The sequence below is a fragment of the Lagopus muta genome, chromosome 2 (assembly GCF_023343835.1).
Source record: "Lagopus muta isolate bLagMut1 chromosome 2, bLagMut1 primary, whole genome shotgun sequence".
In the NCBI taxonomy this organism is placed as follows: Eukaryota; Metazoa; Chordata; class Aves; order Galliformes; family Phasianidae; genus Lagopus; species Lagopus muta.
In genome coordinates this window covers 46,963,092-46,975,888 of record NC_064434.1, presented here as the reverse complement: position 1 = coordinate 46,975,888, position 12,797 = coordinate 46,963,092, and the positions used below count along the sequence as shown (strand labels likewise).

General features: G+C 40.6%; 1 protein-coding gene across 1 annotated transcript; it reads left to right on the top strand.

The window, feature by feature from the left end:
- Positions 1–4: 4 nt before the first annotated feature.
- On the top strand, positions 5–8,488 carry ZUP1 (zinc finger containing ubiquitin peptidase 1). Its single transcript, XM_048935564.1, is given in 10 exon segments — positions 5–237; positions 239–293; positions 1,665–1,781; positions 2,780–2,889; positions 3,195–3,363; positions 3,785–3,973; positions 4,316–4,484; positions 5,482–5,633; positions 5,937–6,157; positions 6,447–8,488. Coding segments are annotated over 10 exon segments (1,452 nt in total). The 5' UTR covers positions 5–15; the 3' UTR covers positions 6,495–8,488.
- Positions 8,489–12,797: the final 4,309 nt, after the last annotated feature.

The following is a 12,797-nucleotide window of genomic DNA, read 5'->3' as shown; positions in this document are numbered from 1 at the left end:
GACCGTTGGGCCGCCATGTCGGTGTGCGGTATCTGTGGACGGGAGCTGCCCTCGGAAGCGGCGGCGCGGCGTCACGTGAATCGCGCCCACCCGGACCGGCAGCCTCGCTGCCCGCTCTGCAGCGCCGCCGCCTCGGGCTTCGAGGAGCTCTGCCGGCACGTGGAGGCCGTGCACCCGGAGCCCCAGCCGCTGCCCCGCAGCCCTGAGCTCGAGTGCCCTTTCTGCGGGGAGGCGGCGGGGGCACCAGCTGGAGGCGCACGTCAGGGCGCGGCACGGGCGGTTGCTCGGCGCAGGTGGGTGGTTCCCATACGGCGTGGCATCGCTGGTGTAACGCGTTGTCTGTGCTGGCAGGGAAAAGGAATGATGTTAAGAATGCAGAATGTGAGGGTAATCGACGGCACGGTGTGTTCTGCTGTTATTCTCCGTATTGTGCTGGAGTGCTCAGTACAGGAGAGACATAGAACTGATGGAGAAGGGCTACGAAAACCCGAGGGATGGAACATCTCTCCTCTGAGGGCAGGCCGAGAGATCTGGGGCTGTTCAGCCTCGAGAAGAGAAGGTTCCGGGGGGACCTGAGAGCAGCCTTTCAGTATCTAAAGAGGAACTAGGAAGGGGCTGTCTCCTCGCCACAGGGTCTGCAGGGATAGGACAAGGGGAAATGGTTTCAAACTAAGAGAGGAGAAATTTATTTTAATATTAGGAATAAGGTTTTTTTTTACAGTAGGGACAGTGAAGCACTGGCACAGGCTGTCCAGAGCGGTGGTGGAAGCTCTATCCCTGGAGACACTCAAGCTTAGCCTGGATGGGGCTGAGCACCCTGATGGAGTTGTAGGTGTCAGCGTTCCTCGCAGGGCAGTTGAATTAGATAGCTTTAAAGGCACCTTCCAACTCAAATGAGTTGGATTCTGAGGCTAGGTGACTAAAAGAGAGGGCACTGAAGGTTAAGTCTTTGTAGTGTGCAGTGGCAGGACTGCAGGCAGCAAGTGAAATAAAGAGCTACCGCTGAAACATAAGAAAGCTGTTACTGGAATGAGAACATTGTGGAGTTTCCAACCTCAGAAAAGTGACTGGAAAAGACCCTGAGTAATAACCCTGAGCCATTTTGACATGACCATGGTTTGAGGGTCCTGGTGATCTCCAGGTGATTTTCTGAACCTTAGCTGTTATATGCTTCTCTTCATAATAACACTAAAAGTGCAGAAGAAACAGCTGAGGAAACACAGAAAGATTAATAAGAAATGACAGCATTGTAGTTTTTTTTCTGCCTGCTGATTGCTGAGTTGTCATACAAGCATTAAGATTTTGTAAGCAAGTGTTCTTCCATCAGCAGGATGTATCTTTTCATTAAAGGTTTGATATTTGATTGGCATTTTGTAGGCCTTAAAAAAATATTATAGCTAGTTGTGGTAAGTTTAATAGGGAAAATTCTGCTGAATAGGAAGAGGGAAAATATATCTTCAAACTTTGCAGGTATTTAAATATGAATTCATAAGTGGTTAAGAGCCATAGCTATTAACCAAGGCATGTGGTGCCTTCCACTGGAGAATTTCAATACCAGCATAATTCTTTTTGTTTATCTTGAGCTGCTGGGGGATGATTCTTACAAACAGCAGAAAAGGATGACCAGGAACTGCATTAAGCAAGAAACTGTGTTTCTTTTTCAGACACAGAGAATGTTGAACAGCTATATGAATGTCCAATATGTGGTCTCACCTGTACAGACATTCAGATTCTCGAGGAACATGTGGATTTACACTTAGAGGAACACAGCTTTCCAGAAGGTACTTGAAAGGATGCAAGTGATAATCTTTGAAAATACTTGCATGTTGCAGTACATAATCTCATACAAAATTTAAATGAAATATTTATTTATTTAAAAAGAGAACTGAATAGATTCATAATGAAGTTAAACGCAAGTTCGGTCACTTGCCCTTGTGCTTTGCTTAATTACATGTGCTATGAGAAGTGTCTTTCTATGCACAGTTATTCAGTATATGCTCTAAATGTTAGGTAAAACTAAAACTTAGAAATATATTATAAATATAATTTAATGTATTAAAATATACTATAAATATAAAGATACCTCCTTACACATTCTAGCCCTATGAAAGGGTTACCTTCGCAGAATCTAGTAGCTCATTCCCATGTGAAGAATTCAAAATAGTCTTTTGAAAACTACTGATTTTTTTCTGAGTTCTTTTCTGTAAATGTTCAGAGTCATAATGATAGGTAAAGGAATGTCAACGGTTTATGGGCTGGTTTGGCCCGGTTCCGTGACGAGCGGAAACCATGACAAGGAATCAAAATCAGTTTACTTTATTTGCATAGCTAATAAAATGCTGGAGATTCACTATCCAGCACTCTGATCCCAAGTTTCTTTTTGTCACTCTGAGATTGCTAGGAGGGATCTGAGAAACTGATAGGTCTGTGTTATTCAAAAAACTAGGATTTCTTACTAATAATTATGTAAAGCACAGTAACCAAAAGATGTTTGCTTAGTGGTAGAGCTATGCTTGCATTATTTGCCAAGCAATTGCATCTGTGACTGCACACACATTCTCCAAGTCAGGAATTTGAGGCTTAACAATCCGAATTCTGTTATTCTTGCTTAGTACTCCTTGCTAATAGCCCAGCATAGTACAGGATCCCTCTTGAAAAGTGATGCCTAGCTGTGTTTGTCAGTGTCTTCTTAGAAAAGAATCCTCAAGTAAACAATCCATCAAAGCATCGTTAACCTCCTGGTAAAGTTTTCTGGTTCTGTAATGTTATTCCTGAATAGGTGGAGGCAGTGGAGATTTAGAACTGGCTCAGCGGCTTCAAACTGAAGAAGATAAACAGCAGAGACTTGAAGAAGAGAAGCGAGAGAAGGAAGAATTTAAAAAGCTACAGGTACAGTAATGTTTGTAAATGGGAAAATTTTTAAGAGTTGTGCCATTTGAAGTTGATGAAGTTGAAACTGTTTCCTGCATTATATGAAAATAAGAGCAGTCATACCGGGTCAGACTTACGCAGTCAGGTAGGCTTCAATCAGGTACTGAAGAGTTGGTGGCAGGAGCAGCTTGTGCTGTAAGTACAAAGGTTTTATGTCTTGTTCACTATTTTTCAACGTTGCTGATTGTGCAAGCTGCTTCTTAAATCATTGAACAAGAATTTTTAAAATGTAATTTAAATTATAAACACTGTATCCCTTACAGAGACAGTATGGCTTGGATGGCTCTGGAGGCTACAAGAAGCAATTCCTGAATAATATGGAAAGAGAAGTTAATAGAGGAAGGATGCAGCCCTTTGAGTATCACAAGAGAAAAGCTGACATGATGGAATGTTTGGCTTTTGGTATAGATGATGGGAAAACAAAAACCTCAGGTAAAAGAGCAGTTCAGCAACGAAGCATGTAAATTTTGGGCATAGTTTGTGGTGAACAAAGGTGTTTTTAGCAAAATGTTTCACCACTTCAGATTGGTATTAGGGCACAAATAATATTAATCTGGAGCGTGTCTGTAACATCCATCCTTCTAATTTTTTTTCTTTCAAAGTGGGTGGTCCAAGGGAGGGTGAAACGTTGGAATCGCTTTGAGTGGGTAAGAGCTCAAGTACGATACGTGTCATAAGATGAAAATCTCCTGTTGCATAGAGGTTGTCTTTGAGAGAATATGTTTGTTTACTACCTAGTGCTATAGGATAGCTATTCAAATTTATAGTAGCTTTTTGTATTATGTTTCAGTTAGTTGTAATCTTTTCCAGCACATTGTAAATCATTCTACAGATTTTCTATTTGTTCTTCCAGGAATCACTGAGGTATTGTGCAAGTACTACCAGAATGAAAACAAAGATGTGAGGCGTGTATGGCTTTCAGCAGGAGTAGATCACTTCCACTCATCTTTGGGTGACAAAGGCTGGGGTTGTGGTTACAGGAATTTCCAAATGCTCCTTTCCTCACTCTTGCAAAACAGCTTGTATAATGACTGCTTGAGAGGTAGTAATCAAAATACTTCCTATTTGTTTTACATGCCTCAGATGACAAACTCATGTTTTACCTTTTTGTTTATACAGCAAAGCTTATCAATGTCAATTATACCTATTAAATGTTTGTTAGAACTCCAGTGCATATTGTGAAAAGAATTGGAAGGGTGGTGAATATTGGTGAGGTATGATATGGTTAAAGCTTTAGGTTTGGGGTTTTTTTTTTTTGGGGGGGGGGGGGGGGGGGGGGGAGTATATTTTTCTAATATCTATTATCTCTTAGAAAAGAAGCTGGATGTTCTTAATAGATTATTTCGGTAACTGTAGCTGCAATTCAAAAGCTTCTATGTTTCAGATACTGCACTAATTCCTAGCATACCGAAGATTCAGTCTATGATCGAAGATGCTTGGAAAGAAGGCTTTGATCCTCATGGAGCATCTCACTTCAACAACCGGTTACGTGGTTCCAAGGCGTGGATAGGAGCGTGTGAAATTTATTCGCTGTTAACCAGTCTCAGGATAAAGTAAGTATTACTTTTTCTGTTATTATTTTTAAGCGATAGTTAAGCATATACCTTCTGAGGGTCAAAATTGTCAACTGTGAAGAAAAACAATCCATCATAGTGACTTCATATTCAACCAGCCTGTAAGTGGATACATTGTAGTCAATGCAATCATAAACCTGTGTAACTACTTATGCAGATAAGCAAGGAGAATAACTATTTGTAATCACTGAGACTTGTTGAGGAATTGTGCCATATATGCATACAATTATGTACTGATTTAAAAAACTTATTTTCTCTCTAGTTGCACCTTGAGAACAATCTGAATTTCAGCTACTCAATTGCATATTCTGCTGTTAGTTTTACTTCCTGGTATTTCTACAGAAATCTAATGTTTGGATTTTTGCAAACTTCCTAAGCTCTTGTTTGGCTGAGCAGAACAGAGTATTTATTTGCTACAGAGTAAAGACTGTGGTTTTGAACAGTACCTACTGCATTCCTTTGTAGTTGGAATATCTTCTATGCCTGTATTTAAAATAAGAGCTGTATAGTCAATGAATATAAAGCTGTTATAATTATGAAATAAACAAGAGAGTTTGGCAAAGCAGATTATAATAACAGAGAGAATAGACAGAAAACTTACCCATGTCCTGGGCTCGCTGCAAAACTCCAGAGGAGTGATTTCCAGAAGAGATCCTTTCTACCTGGTAGCCAGCACTTAAATGGGTCTAGGAGAGGTGGAGCCAGGCTCCACCACTGAATTGCCTTTACCTGTGCTCCCATAGCTGACTCATTGCTCTCCTCAGGTGATCAATCAGAGGTTCAGGTTATGATTCAGCATGTCCAATACAAGAGCAAACATACAACAAAAATAGCGTGAATGTTTTGCCTGAAATTGCAGCTGTTTATGAAGCATTCTTCATGAAGGAGGGAGGGACTGAGAGGGGTTTTTTTTTGTTTTTTTAAAAAGGAAGTGCTTCAAATTTAATACCTTGTTTTAATTTTTAATGTTCCATAGGTGCCAAATTATTGACTTCCACAAACCAACTGGTCCCACAGGCACACACCCTCGTTTGTTTGAGTGGATTTTACATTACTATTCTACAGATAATGAAAGTACTGCAAAGGTAGTGTGCACTTCCAGGCCACCTATCTACTTGCAACATCAAGGTCAGCATCACAATGTACTGATTTGTTTTCTTACTTTTTCTCTATGTGTGCTGTGATTTAGAGCAGTCTTGTGTTTTTCACTTAATTGAAGGCCTATTTATTGTTAAATTTCTGTTTAAAAAGTATTTTTATTGGTTAGAAAAGCATGAGTGGAATATCAGCTTTTTGACATCTGCTTTTTAATTACAATCACTATGTTGAATTTCTACTAACGTATTGCTTGATTTAAAAATAAGCAATATGCTACAGGCAAGTAAATGGGATTTCGTTTTTCTAAAATACTGAAAATCTCTTTGAAACTAGGTCATAGCCGTACTGTTGTAGGCATAGAAGAAAAGAAGAATAAAGCCTTATGTTTGCTACTATTTGATCCTGGATGTCCTGCTCAAGAAATGCAGAAACTGTTAAAACTAAACAGTGATGGCACTAGTCTCAAACTACTTCGAAAGTTTATGGGTAGCTTAAAAGAAAAGCAATACCAGATAGTTGCTGTAGATGGCATCCTCACATTGGAAGAGAAAACTGTAAGTATTTTAGGAAATAGTTTGTGTAAGAAAATTTAAAAGAATGTGCATTAGAATTCAGAACACAGTAACTAAAGTAGTGTTTTCTGGGGGAGGGGAACATGTATTTTTTCTTCTCTCCAAAGATTCTATTTATATTTTAAAATATTAATTCTTTAGATTATTACCTTGAAAGATCACATTTAGGATGAAATATAGCCCTTTAGTAAGTGCATTTTCTAAATTAATCACTGAAAAAAGATGTTTTCATTTGTTAAACTATTCACGCTCCTTCCCCCGTTCTTTTTAGGCTCGCTGTCTGGCTTCACAGGTCTTAACATCAGAGAAGATTCCTTAAAGGATGCCTTACCTACCTCTTTCTGAAATCTGCTGAATACAAAACATTGAACTAGTCATATTGGACTGTGACTAGCTTAACAATTTGTACACTTAAGTTATGTCTAAGAGCTTGGAGAAGCACAACATCAAACTTAGGCCTATAATTTTAATCTTCAATCAAAACACTTCCCTCCAGGTGAAGTGTAACTCTTCAGTATTAGCTTCTTAGGCTAGCAGAAAATGGGGTATTTTCTTAGTTGTTTAAATTACAAAGTGACATCCACTGCCCTGTAGCAACCTATGCACTATAGTTAATTATTAATAAGCACAGTGGGTAAAAATACTGTGAAACTACCTTTTTTTTTTTTTTTTTTTTTTTGGAGTGCCTGGTCAACTTCATCTCTGTAAGTACATTTATACTTGCTCTATGGCTAATGTTCCATCTCTTGTAAAATTTGATTAACCTTTTGTATCTCAGCAACTTCTCCAGCAACTATTTGTGAAGTACAGAAGCAATTGAGTGTTTTCACCTGGCATGGTCTATTCCAGCAGGGATTCATTTACTACTGCATTTCTTTTTAATCATTTGCCTTCCCTTGGTGCACCCCTTGCTAACAGAAGTGTGCTTATGAGGTGGGTCAGTGTTGCATGGGGCAGGAGGAGGCAGTGGTGTACAAAGTGGAGATTGTTTGCTTGAGGAGTGTGCATGAGACAAACCACTGCAGTGTGGAAAGAAAACGTTTTGTATTACGAATAAATATTTTTTTAATTAAAAATTGCTCTGATAATGGTTTTTAAAAAAATCATGCTTCCAGGGCATCTTCTGTCCTGTCAGACTTCATTTTGCACAGTACCTGCCTGCAACTTCCACAACATATAGAACCAGAAGGATGCTGCAAGTCCTGCCTACATGGTCCTTTGAAAGTTCCTTGCAAGTCTCTAATGTTAGGCATGAACTTAAAAAAAAAAAAAAAAAAGTCTTTCCTCCCTTAACAAGCATTTAACTCTCAATGTTCTTTACCAGTGTTGTGGTTTATCACCAGCAGGCAGGTAGTTGAGCACCTCACAGCTGCTCCTGCTCACTTCCCCCACAGCTGGTCTGGGGAGGGAATTGGAAAGGTAAAAGCAGGAAAACTCATGGTTTGAGATAAAACCAGTTTACTAGACAAAGCAAAAGCTGTACCCACAACCAAGCAAGACAAGGAACTCATTCACTATTTCTTACCAACAGCCAGGTGTGGGACATCCCTTTGGGCTGTTTGTACCAGCTATCATGCTTCTATATCCTCTCAGCTCCTTGTGCACCTTCAGCTCCTTGCTGGCAGGGGTGCACAAGAAGCTGAACAGTCCTTGAGTTATAATAAGCACTGCTCAGCAACAAGTAAAATACCAGTGTGCTATCAATTGTTTTCAACTTAAGTCCAAAACACAGCAGTATATGAGCCCCTATGGAAGAACAGGAACTGTGTTCTATCCAAAACCAAGACAGCTAGATTGGATTTTTCCCCCTCCCCCTTTTTGTAGGAATGAAACAAGAAAAAGCAACTCGGTAAAATCTGAGGACTAAACCATCTAACAACTGTCAACAGTAGGAGGGAGTACAAGTTTTTCTGCTCCTGGAAGCTGACTGTCTGTAATCACATTGCAGCTGCTATCACCCATCACAGACATCTGTCCTCCCTGGTCATACCAGATTCTGCTTTCCTTTTGCTCACTTCAAGGACAAGGCTGGAGCTACCCCTCCTAAGCCTGAGAATGGAGGAAGGGCCCATTCAACTACTGTGCTATTGGCAGTGTCAAGTGTAGTAAAATAGGAGAGACAGAGTGATAGTATTTTATGTTAATATTAACAACTCTTTGAAGCACTCCAGTCTGGTAGCAAAGTTCTGCGGTGGCACTTACGCATTAAAAGGGATGCTGATATAGCATACCTTATGGCTTTGATTATAAATTCACAAGTCTGGAAGGAGCAGCTCCCTGTTACTTTGGATGCAGCTTTGTAGTCTTGGGACCTTTTCTCTCTTTTTTTTTTTTTTTGTGTTGATATTTTAGTGGGAATATGTGAATCTTTGCCTATTTCCCGGTCCAACTAAAAAATCCCTTAGCTCCAAGTGTGTGAGTTAGAGCTGTAATCTTTGATGACATAAAATTAAGTTTCTGGTAAAAATATGTAGGGTTTTTTTTTTTAAAATACAGTTCTAATCAATTTTAACTGCCATCACGCTTCTTGGGATTTCTGATTTTTTTTTTTTTGTAATTAGTCATACCTGTCACTCTAAAAATACACACCATCTTGTTAGTGAACAGCTGTGGCAATGCTGCTGACTGGAGTAACTGAACCAGCACTATCTAAGGACACTGTGCCCAAGACAGAAACACTTCATTTAGAGCGGAAACCTTCTAGTGCCAGATGACAGCTCTGTACTTGCACTCAAACATTCTGCCTTATTCACAGAACACCTTTCATCAACAAGTAGCATCTGTAGGTACAGCCTTGATCATTCACTTTGTGATCTAATCCATCACCTGCAGGAGGCAGTGGTCTCACAGGGAAATGGCAAGCAGTTGTGCTGTCTGGCCACCTGTACAAAGGAATGAGTGACTTTGACACCAGTATTCAGTGGCTTACATGATCATCATGTTCATCATCACCATGATCAATCATGGTTGCATAATTTCACTAACCTTTTAACAAGCAATTCAGTTAACTCCCTGCGCATTCTGTCATGAGAAAACACGTTACTGTGAGTTCTATTGTGGATTATTAGAAGGTCATTAACTACTACCTGATGCCTTAATTCACTTAATTCATAAGGCCAAATGTTACCCCTCTAACCTGCGTGTGAATGGTGTATTTGAAAGACATAACTATTATAATCCTCTCCCCTTGCTTACTGACAGAAGCATGGCTGTCTGCCTGTTGGGCTCCATGTCTCGTCTCAGACGGCAAAATAACAGTGCCCCCACACCTCCAACCCAACCTCTGCACTGCTGATGGAAACTGCAGGACGCAGAGCTCTGGGCCCCCACTGGCATGGTGCTGCTGACCCCAGGTCTCATTGCTAGTGCTTTTACAATGGGGAAAGGAAACTCATTCCAGATATAAAACATTCATCAGGAGGCTTGCAATTTGTGCTGAACCCAGTTGGCAGCTGACACCTTATCCCAAAACATTCCCAAATGCCTTCTCACTTTCTGTTCTAAAGAGCTCTGCATCTTCACAGCAGCCAGACCTCCTCAGCTGCAGCAGGAACTGTGGTGTCTGAGTTACAAATACTTGGTACCTGTGTACCCTGATGTACCTGGTTTACCAGAGCCATACTTCGTGCATTCCCACAGCACTTAAGTGATTCCCAGTCTGCCAGACATGACATAAAGGGCCTTTCTGAAAAAACAGATGTGGGCAGCTTCCCCCAGGCAGATCCCGCTGCTGAGCTGGCCAACAACACTAAGACAAGATAATTTTGAAACTGCTCCTGCAGATACAAAAGATTGTCTCAAGTGTCTGTTTCTGTATGTACGTAAGAGTAAGGAGACGTCCTTTGTTTAAAGGAAGGGACAGTGATGGATTAAGATGGTTGTGTAGTACCAAAGGGGCTTATAAGTGAGCAAAAGAGCGCGAGTCTCACCTGATCATCTGCAAGGGTTCTGCATCTACATTTCCTGACAGTGCCTGGACAACAACTGATGCTGTGAGACAGAATTCCCTCTTTCCACTGGATACTGGATACCAGGCTCACAATAAATTCCATTAAGTTTGTTACATTCAAACAAGTACTCTAAGTGTCAGAGAAGAACCCCACTTCCAGAGTTCATAGAGTCAACTGGCTGGCACCTCACATATCTTAGTTTGAGTCTAGGAGCTGCAGCTGGGGCAGGGCAATAGCAGAACTCTTAAACATCAGTTGAGAACCACAGTTTACATAACAGTAGAGGAACAGACCATAGAAATTACTAAAAATGCTATTGTAATGCTGAAATAGAACAGAAAGTACCACAATAACAGCAGGACAGCAAAGTCAGGCTACAGCAAATGAGAATGAGCCAAAATGCAGCAACCACACCAAAATGACACAAAAATTGAAGGAAGAGAGCTTCTTACCCTTGAAAGGCCACCAAGAGATAGAGACCTCCAGTAAGAGATAGCCTTTCTTCCCCTGCCAACACTTAAATGAGTTTGGGAAGGGGTGGATCCTGGCTCCACCCCTTCTGGTGGAGCATACACCTGAGTTCCCATGGGTTGGTCCTGCCTTCCTACCAGGTGCTCTGTCACTGTTTCAGGTCATGACTTAGCATTTTTGCTACAGCCACAAACGACTTTGATCTATTTTGATCTCACAGACAGTAGGATAATAGAAAGAGTAGTACAGTTCTACAACCAGAGGTAAAGGCCACAAGTTCATCCTTTATGGATATCGTGGCCACTCATGTTCAGTTGCACAGTATATTGCTGAGGAAAGCAATGGAGGGATATCTGTGAACTTACACAATGCAACTTGATTACTGAATGTTCTCCTAGATATACTCCACACTGAGTGCTGAAGCAGCTTATTTTTTATGTGCCATTATCTAACTCTCAGAAAAGCTTGAGGTGACTATCTCTCAGATTAATCAGGAACTGAGATTCAGAAGAAAGGGAGAGAAGATGTGTTTATTTCTCCTTCAAAGCAATGTTAAAACTTTCTGTCAATTCAAAATGTATATATATTTCTTTTTTACATAAAATGTTTCATTTTAATTTATTTATTTATTTCAATCAGGTTAATCAGAAATTGTGATTGAGAGGGAGAGGAGAGGAGAAGGTGGAAGGGACCTATGAGGATAACCAAGTCAAACTGCCAGACTTCAGGACTAACCAAAATTTATATTATATTATGGAAGGCGTTGTCCTGAACAAGACAAGAATAGGGTATCAGCCAGCTCTCTACCAAGCCTGTTACAGTGTTTGGCACCCTTACAGTAACAAAGTGTTTCCTAATACCCACTCTAAACTTACTGTGGCTCAGCTTTCTGCTGTTCCCTTCTTGCCATTCAAGAGCAGAGCTTGGCACCACCATTTCCCGCTCACAAGGCGTGCAGAGAGCAGAGGGGTTACTTCTTGGCCTCCTGTACACTGGAAATTCTCTGCCTCTTCTCACAGGACATGCCTTCCAGACCCATTATCAGCCTTGTTGCCTTCTTCTGGACATTTTCACAGTCCTTTACATCCTTTTTATATTTTGGAGGCCAGAACTGCACACAGTATGCAAAGTGCGGCTGTGCCAGCAGTAAATATGGCTGGAGAAGCACCTCTTTTTGACCTTCTGGCTATTCTGTGTTTAATGCATTTAAGAACGTGGCTTGCCCCTTGTCTACCAGAGTGTACTGCTGGCTCCTGCTGAGCTACTGTCACCAGCAAAACCAGGTCCCTTCCAATTGAGCCTTTCACCAGCCACATGTCCCACAGTCAGTGACTGCCTGGTGTCTCAGTTCGAGGAGAATAATCTAAAAGCACACAGAATAAGCAGATTTATTAATGTTTTCTTGTTGTTGTTTTGGTTTTGCATTAATTTATTCTAATCCAGAGACAATGAGTTCCTTTTATCAAGGAACTTGTATTTATTATTACGCTGAGAGATAAAATGTCAAACTGCTCTGACAAACCTGTTCTCAATGGATTATCATGCGATTTGGATGGGACACTGCTCTGAACTCTGCCTTTTGCATGATCTCAAAGTTGCTGTGCAGAAAATCTGCAGCTCTGAAATAAAATAGAACTGTGTTAAAATTAAATCAGAGTGAGAATAGGTTATGTTTGAAGATGTGAAAAATTGTCCCAAGGCAAATGAGGAAATGGGAGAAGAAAGGTTTTTATTCAAAAGGTGTACAAGAGTGTAATGGTGTTCCATCAGAAGTTGAATCATGATAAATGGAGAAAATTAGAAATGTAAAAAGCAGGTTACTGTAAACAACAGCTGCCATCTGTTCTAAAACAAGAAAATTTAGTGGAATTTTGGCCAGAAGGTTCAATCTCCACAGTCATGCTATCACCATCTGCCATCTTCTGCATACAGGATAAAAATCCCACATCTTTTCTTCACACACACTTCCATGTTAGACAGCATTTTAACATCCTGCCCCTCTTTTCTGTCTCTCACAACGGAGTGGAAGAAAGAGGGAGAAAGAGTATGCCACTGACAGAAATCCCAGAGGAATGAGCAGACAATTAACTGATTGCCATGTAGGTAATACTAAGGTACAACTACTGAGAAAGGTCCCTAGTAACTCAGGCATCATATGTCTTTGGCATGGATTTTGTGCAGTAACAGGCAATACTAATGGA